Source organism: Labrus mixtus, chromosome 17 (genome assembly GCF_963584025.1).
Source record: "Labrus mixtus chromosome 17, fLabMix1.1, whole genome shotgun sequence".
Taxonomy (NCBI): Eukaryota; Metazoa; Chordata; class Actinopteri; order Labriformes; family Labridae; genus Labrus; species Labrus mixtus.
Genome location: NC_083628.1, coordinates 14,647,606 through 14,663,965, shown reverse-complemented (window position 1 = coordinate 14,663,965; position 16,360 = coordinate 14,647,606). Strand labels below are relative to the sequence as shown.

Sequence of the window (16,360 nt, the reverse complement as noted above, 5' to 3'; positions counted from 1 at the left end):
TTGAACCTGTTTCTCAGAACAGTAATACATCAGCCTGTTCTACTTGAAGAGCATTATCAGCCCACGTGTTTTTGTTTTTCACTCTTGTGCGTATGATTCAACTGTTGTTTTATGTAGGATTGGAAAAAAAAAAACGTCTTTCCATGAGAGCTGAGCCACAAAAACATCACAACAAGCACTCTTGTTCCCCCTCTTAGCGGCCACTTGTCAGCGCTGCCAACAGAGTGTATGCCTTTCACTTTGTCCCAGCTCACAGTAAAGGGAACGAGCACTGGGATAATGTACAGAAAGCTGTGCAGAGTGTGCTTATAGTTCACACCACAGTAGAGCCTGAAAAGCTCTAAATCCTTTTTTTCCATCGCTATTATTCTCCTGTAATATGGTCAATCTTCTCAAATATCACATGAGCGAATACATGGGGAAAAATCATAAAAGATAAGATTTATACATTGCAAATTAAACACATTCACACATCAGAGTTAATGCCATGGGGGCTATTTGGGGTAGAGTGTCTTTGCTATCTTGGGAAAATGTACGCAGACAGTGGGAGCTAGGCTAGAAGCTTGCAGTTGAAAGACGACTGAATTCACCACTGAGACACAGCCAACCCGATGATGAGGTTCATCTTCATACACACACACACACACACACACACACATGTGTTTTGCATGCTGCATGTACAGCAGGGCATGCAGGATCTTAGTCATCACTAAATGTTCAACAGTTAACTTACTCAGCGTACCGCTACGCTAACATCATAATCAGCTAACTGCTCCTTCTCCTGACAGCTGGAGATCAACCAATCAGGTGTGGTGTGATACTGCGGAGGTCAATTGTCAGCAGGAAAATTTGGGTTTTTAGGATTGATGGGAACCTTTTATTTTATTTTCTATTCCTTGAAATTAGATCCAGAGCTTTCTTTGAACAAGCTGACTTTAAACAGCTAGTCATCTGTTGGATAAATCCTAAGATAAAACAGTAAGACCTGAACTGAACTGAAACCAATATATTGGGATGTATTAGCTAGGTTCTCAATGACAAAAATTTAAGAATTTCAGCATAACAGATGATTAAAATGGTTATTAATGAATAATGGTCAAACATTCTGTCTGAATCTACCTGAACTTTTTCTGTTTTTTCTTTTTCTTTGTCTTTCTGTTCCACTTCAATAACCAACTAGACACCAATAAAACACAATAGTGTATGGCAAAGTGAGCCATGATCTTTGTAGCAGCATGGCGTCATTTCTTAGCTTTGATGAGCGGACATTTTGCATGAGGGCAGTGCTGCAGGTCAGGAAATGTGAGGTCATCAGAATCCTGTAATTGCAGGGCTCCTCTTGAGGGACGTACTTAAAATAAATCTACACATGAAAGGACCTCTATTGTGTAAAACATCCAGAGAGAAGTGGTAGTAATATGCTTACCAAAGGTTCCTCATTGCTTTTGAGCAGATCTGACATGAGAACGGGGAGATAACTCTTGGCAGTTTGTGGACAAATTGAGCGAAGCAAACATGTACAGGTAGATGAATTACTTGTTTGCTCAATTAAAAACAAAGGAGGGCAAATTGCACTCAGCTGGTGGTGCAGTATTTATAAGAGATGTTACAAGCACACTTCTGAATGATCAGGAAAACAATTCTGCCTCTGTGTGACTTAAAAAGTAAAAATCTGTTAAATTCTGTAAATAATTTTACAATACTTTTAGGCTTAAATCAGTCTGGGGCTGTACGACTCGACACTTCATCTACATCTCTGGAGTGGTCTGGAGCCTTTTGCACCAGGCTGTGATGAGTTGTTCATTCTGACTTGCTCTTTGTCCCTCCATTCAGAGAGGAAGCCTTGTTCTAAACAGTAAAACATTTTTTATACTTTTCAAGTCTGGCATCTAAATAACCCTTAATTACCCTCCAAGCTGATCATCGCACAGAGCAGGACTGTTTGGGTGCCATATTTTTGTGAATTTGACCTTGGGACGGAGTAGATAGCGGGACATTTCTCTGTTTGAGCTGTAAGCAGCCGCAATCCATTCTTAATAAATCAGGCCCTGGTTGTGTTTATACTGCAGGGACAAGGTTCTGAAAAAAAGTTCAGGGGACTTATTTTACTCCAAGAAAGTTTCCTACTCCAGGGATAATTCTTTACAGAACTAAAGGGCCTTGCCGCACTTAACATTTAATTGATTTAGTACTTGCAGTGTTTATAAAACTGCAAAGCATCAGATACGCCGACCATCCAGGTGCATTACCGTGCTTAATTTTTATTCAATACACCAGGAAAGAAGTGTCTGTCAGTTTTGCCATTTTACTCTAGCAGTTCAGTATATAAAATTGCGAAGAGTTGATTAGATGAAATAAGAAAATGCATGATTGTTAAATAGAGTTATGCAGCTGTGAGATTTTTATTGATTGAAAGAGCTGGAACGGTATAACCATGTAAAATTGTGTCTTTTCAATTCGACTAATCCTCATAAGTCTTTAAACCTTTATGGAAATTCAGATAATGGTGGGCAGGAAGAACTTTAAGTACTCTTAAGGGAAGCTTCAGGACTATGGGCTTTGGAAGCGCCTGGATGGTGGTCGCCATGCTGGAAATGCTGTCTCAACCGAACTTTCAGTCCACCTAACCACAGGCCAAGAGTTTGAGTTTAGGTGGGCCTTGAGCCTCCTGACAAACAACTATGCGCCCATCCATTAGTCAGGTCAGTTACTTTAGGTTTTAATCTGTTGCCAGGACTAAAGGAGCAATGTAAAGTCTAACCTTTTTTAACATCCTTAAGTCTAGAGGATTCAAAATATTTGATGAAAAATAATCATTGCAGCCCTAGTTAATTCTCTTGAAAAATATCTGCCCCTTTTCAAAGCATCTGCAATGTTTTATGTATCTGATGTTGATTCAGCAATAGCTGTCTCATCTGACAGTCTGCTTAGGCTTACACAAAAACAGATTGGCTGTTGCAGACAACACGTCAACAGACAGTTAACTGCAGCGAGAAAATTGTTCTGATCCTGCACCCTGCATGCAAGATGTAAAACAAAGATTAACAACACAGTTTAAAGACATGTATGTAGCCAGTCTATATACAGTACTGTCAAATTGTTCAGCTTTCTGGATCCTGAGGCTATTAGGCTTATGCTCTGAATATTTAAAATATTCACCCGAGCAATCACAGGAATGACAGCTTGACAAATGCTTTTGAGCGTGTCAATTTTTCTGTTATCTTCCATTAAACATGGAAGGTGCCCCCACAGAGATTACAAAGACATGTAGATGGCACAAATCATCGACCTGTTTTACATTGATAGTAAAACAGCAGTCTTGAATATTCTGGCAATCGATAAAGCGAAACCCACATGGCAACTAAATGGGAAGGACAAGAAGTAAAGAAAATTAAATAGCTGATTAAAATAATGTATGAAAATATTAAGACGTGCCCGGACCACGTTGGTCCTGCTATCTACCACATCAGTTACCCTAACATATGTTCCTTTAATCATACTGCTGGTAGTGAGGGCCCTGCACTCTGACTGTCTTCATGAAGAATACCCACACACACTGGTTCCATGGGACCAATTACCTGCCGGGAAATTCTGGCACCCAATTGGTCTTAAACCAGTAACAAGAGCCTACAAGATGATCCCAGGGCAACAAACATGATTTCATGTCTCAGTTTTGGAAATGTCTAGGGTCCCCTTTATTTGGGCCTCTGAAGAACTGATTTATCCAACATCACTGGGACTATGACCTGCACTGGCTCGGAGTATATGGCCCATGTGGGAAATGGGGACAGAATGGCTCCATAAGAGACATCATAAAATCCCTGTTACTGCCTTAGAGTGCAGAAACGTGCCAAGCATAGATTAAAGCAGTACACATTAAGGCATATAAGTGAGCCGATATTCAAAGTAAGCTGATCAACCAGTGTTTATACGAAAGCCCTTTCAATCTCTGTGATCAAAAATGTTGGAACAGCATGCACATGATCAAGCAGCAACCTCTGGTGTTGAAAAGTGAAGCCAATGGCAAAGTGCAAAAAACTGCAGTTCCCCGAGTGTCCACTTGAGGCTGGCTGTCCAATCCCTGTAAGTCACATAATTCACTGTTCAAAGAAGCCCATTTTTACAGCAAAAATCAACATGTTCACAGCCTGGTTCTAAATATTGATGGCTAATTTCTTCATGGGCAAACATTGTATGACTTTCTCTAAAACTAATCTGTTTTGGTTTTATGAAAGTGAAGAGTTAATCATAATAACAGGGCGCATTGTAAGGCCCGCCTAAGCATCAGATCTTTGCCTTTACTAGGGGGATCGAAGGTAAGTTCCACATTTCCAATATGGCAAATGACACAGATTGGCTGCAAACGTCAGCTTCAGGAACCAATGTGTGATGTTATTAAAACTTTGTCCATTTTTACATACAGTCTATGCACATTATGTGTCTAAACATTTTAAGCAGAGATCTTCTCTTAGCATGTAACTTAGAACAGAGCATAATTTCCATTTATTAAAGTAAATCAGTAAACATAACTCATTTATCGCTTAATATCAGTCAAAGGAATGTTGAAACATTTTGGGACACACGTATTTGCTAGTAGTAGGATGAGAAGATAAAAACCATGCACTCTCATGTTTACCCTAAATACAGCTCAAAGACAATGGTGATAGATTAGCTTCACTTAGCATTAAGTATTAAAACTAGGGGACACAACCTGCCCAGCTCTCTTTCAAAATATGGATTCTGATAATCAACAACTCTAAAGTTTCCTGACTAGAACCGTAGCTGATCTGACCTTTTTAGGGTTCAATGTATTTCAAGTTGCAAATACACAAAAACTAGAAGAAAAAAAAACACAATTATTTTGGTTGGGAAACATGGATATCCCAGTAAAGTCCAGTTTGTTTGACCCCTAGAAACAGTTTTTGTTTATAGATTGGGAATCTCGCAGCCATTCAGGTTTGAGTTGCATTTTCTGCATTTGCAGTCTCACCTAATGGTGACTACATAGCTACAGAAAGTCACCATGCTTTATACAGTAACTCCCTGTTTGGTTGAAGGATGGAATTAAATACAACAACTACAACAAGTTAATCAATGAGCTTTCAACGTTACTAGTAGCCCATTTATTACAGGTGGACATGAGCCAGGTTAGCATTTACATCATGGTTTTTAGAACCAGTTGCTAAGCTAGGCTAAGTTAATGTTCTCCTTGTGGTAGCTCTTCAGTTAATGGTCAACATGTGAAGGTTTGGGGAGGATGATAGGTCGCCACAAAGAGAAGAGACAGTGGAAAGATCAGAAGAATGAGAGATTTACAATTTTGGAAGGCCTTATGGGAGGATTTCAGATTATTGTGAATCTGATTTGGAAAAAAAGTCTTCTTTGGCAGGCCATGCCAAAATTGATAAGCTGACATTTTGTATTCTCATACTGCTTATACACACATAGGCAACACAGAAGATGCTGAAAAACTATTTGTTTATTTAATTTCTGTTCAACAGATTACAATTTACTGACCAAATACAACTTGCCAACAGGCCATCAGCACATGTAAGTGCCAACTAGAAATTGGACAACAACAGTTTATTCAAGTAGGCTCACCATTCTCAGCTCAGGTAGCCTGAAGCCCAACGATCGATCAATAACTCAGTCTCTTTTTTTCCTGGCCAATCCCCCAGCCAAGGAAACAATACACAAACATACAAGCACTGAAAATGAATCCACAATACCTGACCCTATTGCCTGTTACCACACATAGTTGTCCTCAAAATGTCTTGAAAGAACGGTATACTATGCATTATTAGTTGATTTCCACATAGAATACAAACTATCAGTCCTTTTTATTCTAGATAATCCATCAGAAGTTAAAAATAATAATAATAATAATCTCAAACCCAATGCAGCAATGTTTACCTCTCTTGAGGCAGTGTTGCTGAAAATTGCTAAGGGATTTCAGTCTTGATTAGGGAACCTTGTTTCTAAAGGTGTGGAATAGCTTCGCCTCAGGTTTCAATTCCGAAATGTCTGTAAAGTTTGGAATCACAATTCAACTCTTAGTGTTGTTGGGCCATATTAAACTCTCCAAGAGGTAAATTTCCAATGTCTGATAAAAAAAAACTGATAAACCTGATGAGGAAAACCTGTTAACCAATGCTTAATGACAGTACAAGACTGACAGAAACATGTTACAGACTGTTGTTATGGAGACCTACGGAAACAGAATGAATATTACAGCAGTGCTGCCCATCTGGATCGACACTGTTATGAGTCATGTTGGGAAAAGAAGAAACAAAGGTACTCTCCTTCTGCTCTGACCTTGGAAGATAACCACAATTATAAAGAACCTATCCCATCAACTCTGCTATCGATCGTACCTCCTGCAGCATCGACACACACACACTGTAACAAAACGATTTCAAATACAAGGAAAGAAGAATGAATTCTTAGCAAACTTGTGAAACTGTAACTCCTACTCTTCCATAAAGTGATGCAGTGTGAGGCCACCTCATGAGGGCGTTTGAGCTCAAGAGAAATAGTGTTGTGTATCTCCACTGCCTTGTGGGACCAAAGCTGTTGAAGTGAGAAAAAAATTCTGGTGACTCTGTCAATCTTTCATTCTCTCACCGCACTCATGCAAAGGTTCTTTTTTTTTTTATTTCTTTCTGATTTTCTTGGTGTGAGCTCTGTGAGCATTCTGTTAGTTATGCTAATTGTCTTCGGACCTCCCGCAGAGTGTGAGCCGTTCCCAGTTGGATGGCTGTGAAGTTGTTTGCCCAAGCAGATGAGTCTCTGTGCGGCTCAGTGTGTGTGTGTGTTTACACTGCACAGCTACAGTGTGTCACAGGAGCTTTAGAGATGCTGCACACGTGCGTTTGTATGTGATTATGTGTGTCGGGGCGCATCAGCGCAGATCTTCGTGTGCCAGCCACCATCAAATGTATTCCCAATCGTCCAAACATTCAGAACGAAGAAGGAAAGCAGGGTGATGATTCATCTTAATACTGTCATAGATTGATTATTCTCTGTTTCATCCTCTCTGTCTTTGATCCTATTGGTAAGGCAAAACCTGTGGGAACAGACACACACTTGTTGTCTCTTTTCCCCCAGGGCATCGCAGTTCCTGGTAAAGAAACTTAACTAAAGAAATAGTGAACACAAAAGTCCTTCTCCCGTCATGGAAATGATTTAGAATACCTTTCACTTCTATTGGCAAGTTTTACTGCCATTGCCATTTGTTGCCCTAAAACCACCTTACTGTGATGTTTTGGTGGTTATATAACAGCTTCTGAACTGCACTCAGACAAATAGCACATAAGCTCTCACTGTTTTTTCAAAAAGCTATAGCTTTATGAGTGCCAAAACAACTTCACACCCAAGACATCAGTGCACGTATTCGCAAAAACATTCTGAGAATGCTATCAGAGAGCTCCTAACTTAGCTTAAAAAATTTTTGGGCTTTTTATTTATTTTTTGCCTTTATTTGGAAGGACAGTGGATAGAGGAGGAAATCGGGAGAGAGCGAGGAATGACACGTGGAAAAGGAGCCACAGGTCAGACTTGAGCCCGGGCCGTCCGCTTGGGAGGACTACAGCCTCCGCACATGGGGTGCGACCTTACTGCTAGCCCATCTGCGCCCCCCTAGCAAGGATTTTTAGCCTAGGAGTGATTTAGGAACATTCTCAGAGCAACTTTGAGCAAGGAAGAGACAGAAACTTGTATCTGATTGAGAGGGCATGGTCGACCCCGTTGCTAGGTATGATACATTTTTTCAGAAGCTGTGATTGGTATATCCCAAAAAATGTAGATAAAAAGTAAATCATAGAATCTATTTATACGTTGTGTAATTAGGAACACTATGAAATTAACATCTGTGTGATAAATTGGAAGACGTACTTTAAAAGTACCCTAGCCTACAAGATGTTTATAATCACATGCCCACTTGTGCAGCAGCTACTTCACATGCTGATTGTAACATCAGCAGCCTTAATTAGTAATTAGATGCACCTGTGGCATGATTGGTTGTCTGATTGGTTCAACTATGAGTCGATACGATTATTCTTCATGTCGTGTTTGCAGATCATTTCTCTGTGTTCTCCTCAGCTTGAAAAACTCTTAAGCCTAACAGTTTTACACCGTAGGAGCTCTCTTAAAGGCTAAGACGCTTTGTGAATAACTTTCATCTTTACCGGGATATAGTCTTACATTTTAGGGTAAATTCTTACAAAATGTCATGTTTTCTTCGAATTCTGCCACTAGGAGCAACTCTTAGTATTTAGGAAGCTTTGTGAATACGGACTTCCTAAATACTAAGTCTCAAGCAATCCACCTGCCAAGTGTGAAATTTCTGGACTTAGCGGCTGTTGAGACAAAACACTGCATAAGCAGCTGGACATCTGCACATGCAGCGCCATATTGGAGAGACAAGATCAAGTAGTACACCAATGCATCACCAGCATTTATTTTAATACTGGCAATCACCATATGAAGGGGTGGTCAAGATCTGCTGAATGTTTTCTTCATCTCTCATTCTAACAAATTCAGTCTTCAACTTTACACTGTTCCTCAGCAACACACCCTGATCTACGACGGAGGATTAGGGCCACGTTATAACATTTTTTTATTTTTTTTATTTCGAGATTAAAGTCGTAAATTTACGAGATTAAAGTCTTAAATTTACGAGTTTAATCTCGTAAATTAACGAGTTTGAGACCAGCCTGGGCGAAAATGATGAAAGTAGAACTCTTAAAGTCTTTAAAGAATAAAAGAATAAAGTTGTTATTTTAGTCTATATCAGAAGAGCAGCAGCATCCTGTTCTCAAATGACAAACATGGAGCATCTTGTCCTAAAGGTTTCACTAATAAGGAAATAGGCTACTTCCTTGTGTAGTCGGTATAAACAGTTAGTTCAAGAGATGTTTTAGTTCAACTTGCAAGACTTTGTTTATCTGTAAAATGATTATGAACAGGACACAAACTGGTTCTGAACATGAGACACTTTAACAAGGCAGACAAGTGCAGATAACAGACACAAATAGTTTTGTTGGGGCTTTACTTGCAAATATGAAACTACACATGCTTTGGCACATCATCATCTTCACATTGTCATAAAATATCAGCACCCTGAAAAGATACTGCAAGAAACTGTGGCTTTTCCCAAGAAAGAACCACACTGACTTAGAGGAAGTTGTCTGCAGAGGAAAATACTTTAAGAGTTCTACTTTCATCATTTTGCGCAGGCTGGTCTCAATCTCGTTAATTTACGAGATTATTCTCAAAATTAAAAAAATAATAATAATTAACGTGGCCCTAATCCTCCGTCGTACTGATCAGCTGAACAGTGTCCAGAAAATCAAAAAGACTGACAGGTAGAAAACCCTACATTGGACTTAAGAAGCTTTGGAGGTATGAGTAGGTGTGTTCCTTCTTATATTTGGATTTGGTGCTTATTTTTAATTCTCCTAAAAACATAAAATGTGCCAGTTGGGTGGAAAGAGTGAATCAGCAGGGGGCAAAAATTGCCTCAAATCTCCTGAATTAGCTGAAAAGTGTTAACTGCCAAAAAAAGCATTTAGTGCAGCACCCTCAGTATCTAGGTCCACATATCTTATACTCTCTATCTTTGTTAGGAATGAATACATTCCCTGGTCAATATTTCACTTATAGTCAATACATTTAAGGACGATTAAATAAACACTTGAATCTTTTTTCTTTTTAAACGCTACGTTTCCCTCCCTCACCAGCTGCAATACTGTACATCCACAGCTGCAAGGCTAAAGCTCTTCACATAATAAGGGAGGCAATATTTTCATACCAACACTGTCACCTACAAATTACGTCTGCATATATTGACAGATTTTTTCTTTACTATTTATGGTAATAAAGCATGATTGTGGCCCTGTTCCAATATTGTAAACATTAATAGTTACTTGAAGTATAACACAGCATGTATACACTTCAATATTTAACCAAAACAACAATGTTCGCCAGAGTTCAACTTAAGATGCCAACAAGGCATCATATCACTAACCCTTACCCTTGACTGTAGCCACCAGCTAAAAAAACGAGTAGCACAAAATAGTCAGCAACAAGCTGGTAAATCATACAAATGCAAGACTATGCAGAAGTATGACTATACCGTGTTTGTGTAATGGCTGAGAGTACGAAAGTAATTGGAAAAATGTCTAAATATTGTCTTTGTTGCTTTAACAGCATGTCCCACAAAAATAGTGATGATTTGCTTTGACCATATCAAAATACATAGTATTTCAAGCGTTCAACAAATGTCCTTCAGAATTAACACAACTCTGTTCTTCACATGACCTTTCACTGTTATGAACCCCATAATGTAACCTTTTGCTGCCTGCACAGGTAATAGAAAAGCCTTTTTAACCTATTCTTCTGAAAAACAGATCTGACCTGTCACCAGTCTGAAGTATTTATTTTACTCCAATGTGTCTTTTTTAATCATGATTCTCAAGTGATAAAAATGTTGAAAGGACTTATGGGTTAGTGCAACCATTGGAAAGCATTATATCTCTGTTAAATTATTAATTAAAAAGAAGCAGATATTTAAGTGGAATTGTCATTAGGAAGAATAATCAGATGGTTTATTGGAGCCAGGGCCAGACTCAGATTGGAACATTTACCAGTAAATCAAAATGTTAACTAAATATGATCCAATGCCAGGTTGCTTTGTCACATTAACACAGGATTGGCTTTTGGTTTTGCACGACTCAAAACTCTGCTGAAGTAAAACCTGTGTTGTGTCACCCATTTAACATCTTGCCAGCCACCCTGAGGGGACATTATCAGCCTTTCTGTTTTGTGATGAGGAGGACTTATAACTTTTGAAAAATTGTGGACGGAGAAGTTATTAGCTACCTCACCTACAGTACTGGTTTCTGGTTTTGTATCTGATTCCTCTTTGGGGTTTTTTGACTTTCATTGGGCATTTTCAACACAGACAGACAAAAACGTGCCCAGACACCATTGGATAAGCAAACAACCACCAGAGCAGCAATGCAATAGAGAAGAATAGTTGTTTTCTTTTTTTAATATTAATTGAAGCTAATTTGTTACTTAATTTTTTCTAGTGTTAATTAGTTTTTGTAACATGGGATACTTGTTAGGGAAGAGACCAAAAATAGTACAACCACTGCCATCCACCAAAGATAAACAAGCTGTGACACTGGTTGGGCCTTATGGGCCTTGGCCCACCCACTTGTACAACTGTCCTGCTCTTAATTACTGGGAGAACATATGTATTTGAAATTTGAATATTTGGAGACCTATAATCCCATTGTGGGAAGACTTGACCAATCAAATTCAGCCATTTTTCACTACCCAGGCCTGGGTGGCCAGAGATAGGAAGAGGTAGGCCTAAGATATTTTACTGTAATGCTGGAAGTTTAAGTAGTTATGATCATTGGAGAAACACTGTAGAAAAGGTCAGCTATTGACCTAAGGACATGTTATTCATTCATCTGTACACACACACTTCATGCCACCCCTGCATAAATCAGTGTCCAAGTTGCCTAATCAAGTGCAGAGCGAAACGCATGATTCAGAAGGATTCAGCAGCAGACATCATGATTGTTCATGACAAATTACTAAACAGCCTACTATCATTTCCCGCTGATACCGTCTTATAACATTAAAATACCAAGCTAAATATTCCAGGAACAGGTCATATCAGACCTCACAAACTACCAAAGGCACCGGGTTAACTTTTAGTAGAGGTGCAGAAAGTAGAGTTCATCCTTTCACTCACTTATCACTGATACAAATGTGCCTGTGGCTATTGGCACTTTGGTTCAGGTTCTGTGTGTGTGAGAGAAAGAGAACAAGACCAAGAGAGCGATTAAAAAAATTAAGGCTTAATGTGTCTGGTTTTGAAACTTTGAAACTTTCCTTCTCAATGCACTCTGGTCGGGCCCACACACATTAAAAAAAAAGAGCAGGATTACTCCAAGCGGGAATCCTCCCACTCTAGTTTAGAACAGTGCCCTTTATAGCAGCCCTTCTAATACTTTTTAGAACAAGTGATACAATATAATAGTGTACTGTATAGGATAACGAAAAAAAATAGAGACATGAAACTTTTGTATTTTTTTTTACTTTTTCCATTCATTCGACAAAAAAAAAAATTAATCAGTTGAAAAGAATCTGACATAAAATACTTGTAATTGTTATAATGCATATAGTTTATCTTACTGTGATATAGAAAAATATAGATTCATAAACACATTATCATTTATTGCTCTGTCATTTGTTGAAAGGGTTTTTGATTAAATATACTTCTGATTAGCAGAGGAACAAAAGACTCAAAAACAAGCGAGAAACCATCCATCCATCATCATAAACACACACACTAAAAACATTCACACACAAACACACACATTCCTCCAACATGCAAGAATTTCCAAGTAGAAAACTGTTCGAAATTAGTGCAAAAAAAAAAAATGCACTTCTGAGTAAAACTTAACCCTCTGCAGTCTGCTGTTACTCCCGAGGCTCTGCAGTGCTTCTCTCTCTCTCTCTCTCTCTCTCTCTCTCTCTCTCTCTCTCTCTCTCTCTCTCTCTCTCTCTCTCTCTCTCTCTCTCTCATTTCTTCATATTTCAGTGCTGCTACAACCCCCACACCCGCACTCACTCAGGCAACTGTCCGTTCATTCATGTTAATATAACAAGTCATTTTGTATTCTGCCAGAGCGAGTTACAGCTCATTATATGTTTCATAAATCATGTAGGCTAGGTCCCCTCGGCTCAGATGAAATAATTAGCATAATGTCCCACACTGAATAACATCACTATATAAAAGTTGATGTATACTGTTGCAGTGAGGTGATGCTGCTTTTCTTGTGACTGACTATCATTCCCACAGTGAACACAAGTTTCCTGTGTGGTCTGTCTTACCTGTGCACAGGAGCAGCGCGGTGAGTCCCGCGCGCTGGAATGGCCCCATTGCGCGCGACGAACTCCCGTGCCTAGTTTATTCTTCAGAACCCCCTCAGCAGAAAGCCGCACAACTCTTGCACTCGATTTATCCTCTCCAAGCGGTTCTCCATTTAAAGCAGAACAGGTTTATTCCGTGTGACACCGCCTGTGAACAGACAACCCCTCGTCATTAAAGGATATCCCCAAATAGTGCATAGCTCAAATCTGATCCCGTATCTAGTTTTGACTTACTAATGGTACATTTTCAATGAACAAATATTGAATCAACTTTCAAAAAGAACCTTTTGTTAACAGGCTAAACCTTAACTTTACGTAATTATTTAACAGTTTTAATAATGCGCATCCATCAGCGCAAAGGGTATGCAGCTACTTTGCATATTCTATATCTTTACTCGATGTAAACATTTGAAACCTGCACATCGAGGCTACACAAAGCGAATTAAAACATCATGAAATAAGTGTGTGAAAATTATGCATTGTTGTTGTTTTCTTTCTTTGCGTCTTACCATTTATCCTCTGGCACAGGATACAGCACCGCGATCTCCTCCAATAGTATGTGCAGTCAGAATCACCCGTGTCTTCAAACCAGGCAACACAATTTCCCACCCGATTAAAGCAAAAAAAGAAGTCCTCAAACAATCTCTGCCTTCAAAAGAGATCTTATGCCACGCGAGACTCCTTTTTTCTCTTGTGTGTCTTTCCACAGGTAAGTGGATCCACAGCGCTACAAATCACTTGGATGTTGCGAGTGAACTCCAATATCATTCAATGTCTTGACAGATAGTCCTGAAACTTTCCGCGGTATGAAGAAGCGTGCCCAAATTCAGAGGTGGTGATGATGATGAAGCGCAAATCCTGAGCCGTCCTCGCGCTGCATCCCGTGTCCGCGTGCCGGATCGGAGGGAGCATGTGCACAAACTGAGGGGAGAACGGGACGCGCACTCCGGGCTCGATTGGCAAATTAGAGGGTTTGCGGGCGTCACGTCAGCAGCTTTTGTGCCATTCAATTCCCGACTCAAATCACATGGGGTTTGCGGAGTCTTTCCTTTTAGTCTCAAAACGTGGAAAAAGAAAGTAGCCTATACACATCCTCACCTCAGAACGCGTTCAATTATTTTGAAGGTGGACATGTTTCTATCGGGAAGACAATTATCACAACTCATGCACCAGGTAAGCACCTTTACAAGGTGTAGTGCTTACATGTCGTTTTCAGCAGCATTATTGAAACATTTGCTTCAATAATCAAAAAAGACGAGCTCGGTTTTCAGTAGGACAATCTATTAAAAAAAAATAAAGAAATAATTTAGAGATTTGCTAGTCAATTGCACAAATCTAATTTGGGAGATTTTCATGATTATTTCGCTTTACATTCAGAATGAATTGGTCAACAATGGCACACAGTACATAACGCACACAGACGACTTTATTTTACCAGTCCCATGACCTGGACGGATCATGAGGGTCCAGTCAGTAGGGAGAGGAGAGGAGAGCAGAAGCGCAACCTGTTGTGCCATAGGTCGTTCAAAAGAATCAACAGTGCCCCCTACAGGACACCTTTGACTGCAAGCTGCTGCCCTCACTGTGCTTCATCACTCATGACTCAGACATGGGGAGATGCTGTATACGAGTTGTTATGCACAACTGTAGGCTGAACACACTGCTGTATGTAACAGAGCAGTTGCTCCTTCAGTGGCGTCAAGGCTGTGAACAACAGCAGAGCCGCAGCCTCTGGAGTATAAGCAGTGTGTAACACTGTGTGTGTATCCTGGGACAAAATTAGTACATCATATTGTGTCATGACGAAGTCGTTTCACAAAAACAAGACGTGCTCAAAAAAATCTTTGACCTGGAAAAAAAAAGAGTCAAGAACACAACACAAGGCGTACAATCATAAATTCAAATATCATTCCCTCACTGTCGTGTTGCATCTCCTTTAGCTTAGTACTCAATATCAGACAGAATAATATAACTGTGTGGGTTTGAAAGAGAAGAGTTCCATTCTTCTTCTCTATCACCTGCTGCTTCAAGTCCCACCAGCACCACCAGCACCACCACACAAGTAGAATGAGATATGAAAGGATTCTGAATTTCCCTCTCAAAATAGGGAGGTTGCCGTAACATAGAGTCGATTTATGGATTTGACATAATATATTGATTTTATATTGTATTCTTGTTCTTTTTTTTTTTACTTCTGGATTTTTGTTGTTGTTGTTTCACTTAAGCTTAAAGCGAAAATACTATTTTTGCTCCTATGTGCTATTTAGGAAGCCGATATGTTCACAACAAACTTCTGAAAACCTTTGGGATGGAGTCAATCTCTGAGTCCCGTGTTAACTTGTCCCTTTACTGATATTTCTCTGAACATGCATAACTAGTGTTTTCTGATTGAAAAAAATCTCGTCCTGCTTTGACTTTCAAACGTATTACTCTGTGAATCTGTGCTGTGGGAAATGTGAACAAATGCTGTTTCTGCATTATGCACTTAATTACCTCGTCCGACACCAACCTGTATATTGCAGTTAGCAAGGCATCGTAACTTCAAGGTTAGCGCTGGGTTTTTAGTACTATGAAGGTGCATGGATCACTTATTATCGCCATGGTTACTTGCGCTGAAAACCTAACATGCTCTGGAGCAGGTTTTGTTCAGGATAATAGGTCAGTTTGTAGAAAAAACTCCAATTTACCAATCCGATTCTTGATAACAGAGTTCAGAAAACACTATCTTTCTCTTACAATTTTTTAGATAAGCAATTTAATTGTCCACCAAGCGGGCGTCCGAGGTTTGAACTCCTTTCCTGCATTTCAATCCCAACTCTTTCTCTCCCTGATTTCTGACTCTAGTCACTGTCCTATCTCTAAATTAATTCAAAAACAATAAACCTTTAAAAACAAGAAGATATCAGTTGTGCTTTAATGACATCATTTCACAACACAAACTGATCAAAAGAACTGAAACCCTGTACTGGTACATATGATATAAAATTAAGGATACTTACTGCTCAGAATTATGATTTCATATTTATTTTAACCAGCCACATACAACTCTGTTTGATCACATCGGGACTGTTGCTGAGATATCTCAAACTGTCAAACACACCACAAGAACATCGGAGCAAGGGGAGTTATTATAGTCAGAGCATTTTCTCGCTACAGTCATGCTGTTTCTAATCTGGATTAAGCGTTTAACGTCTTCATATATTCTAATGTCATTGTTCGCTCTATGTCTCTACTTTTTCATGTTTGTGATTGGTCTCATGCTGCTTACATCGCCCCCCTTAAGTTGAACAAGCTCTTTAAAACTCTGGTTTGACATTTTACGTTGATAACCAGCTTTGTGCAAACACTTAGCGCAATCTCCTTTTTGTTTAGGTGAGTGAAGCCAGAAAACCAAAAGATAGCCTGG

At 39.4% G+C, this 16,360-nt stretch overlaps 1 protein-coding gene across 1 annotated transcript in view; it reads right to left on the bottom strand.

Annotated features, from left to right (window-relative positions):
• The window catches only part of si:dkey-112m2.1 (transmembrane protein 132C), a 113,718-nt gene extending 99,768 nt beyond the window's left edge, over positions 1-13,950 (bottom strand). Inside the window, exons 1-2 of the mRNA XM_061061602.1 lie at positions 13,464-13,950; positions 12,916-13,102 (exon numbers count right to left, since the gene is read on the bottom strand). Coding sequence (XP_060917585.1) covers positions 12,916-12,964 — 49 coding nt within the window. The 5' untranslated portion in view covers positions 12,965-13,102; positions 13,464-13,950. The remainder of the gene's footprint in view (positions 1-12,915; positions 13,103-13,463) is intronic.
• Between the last annotated feature and the right edge of the window lie 2,410 nt (positions 13,951-16,360).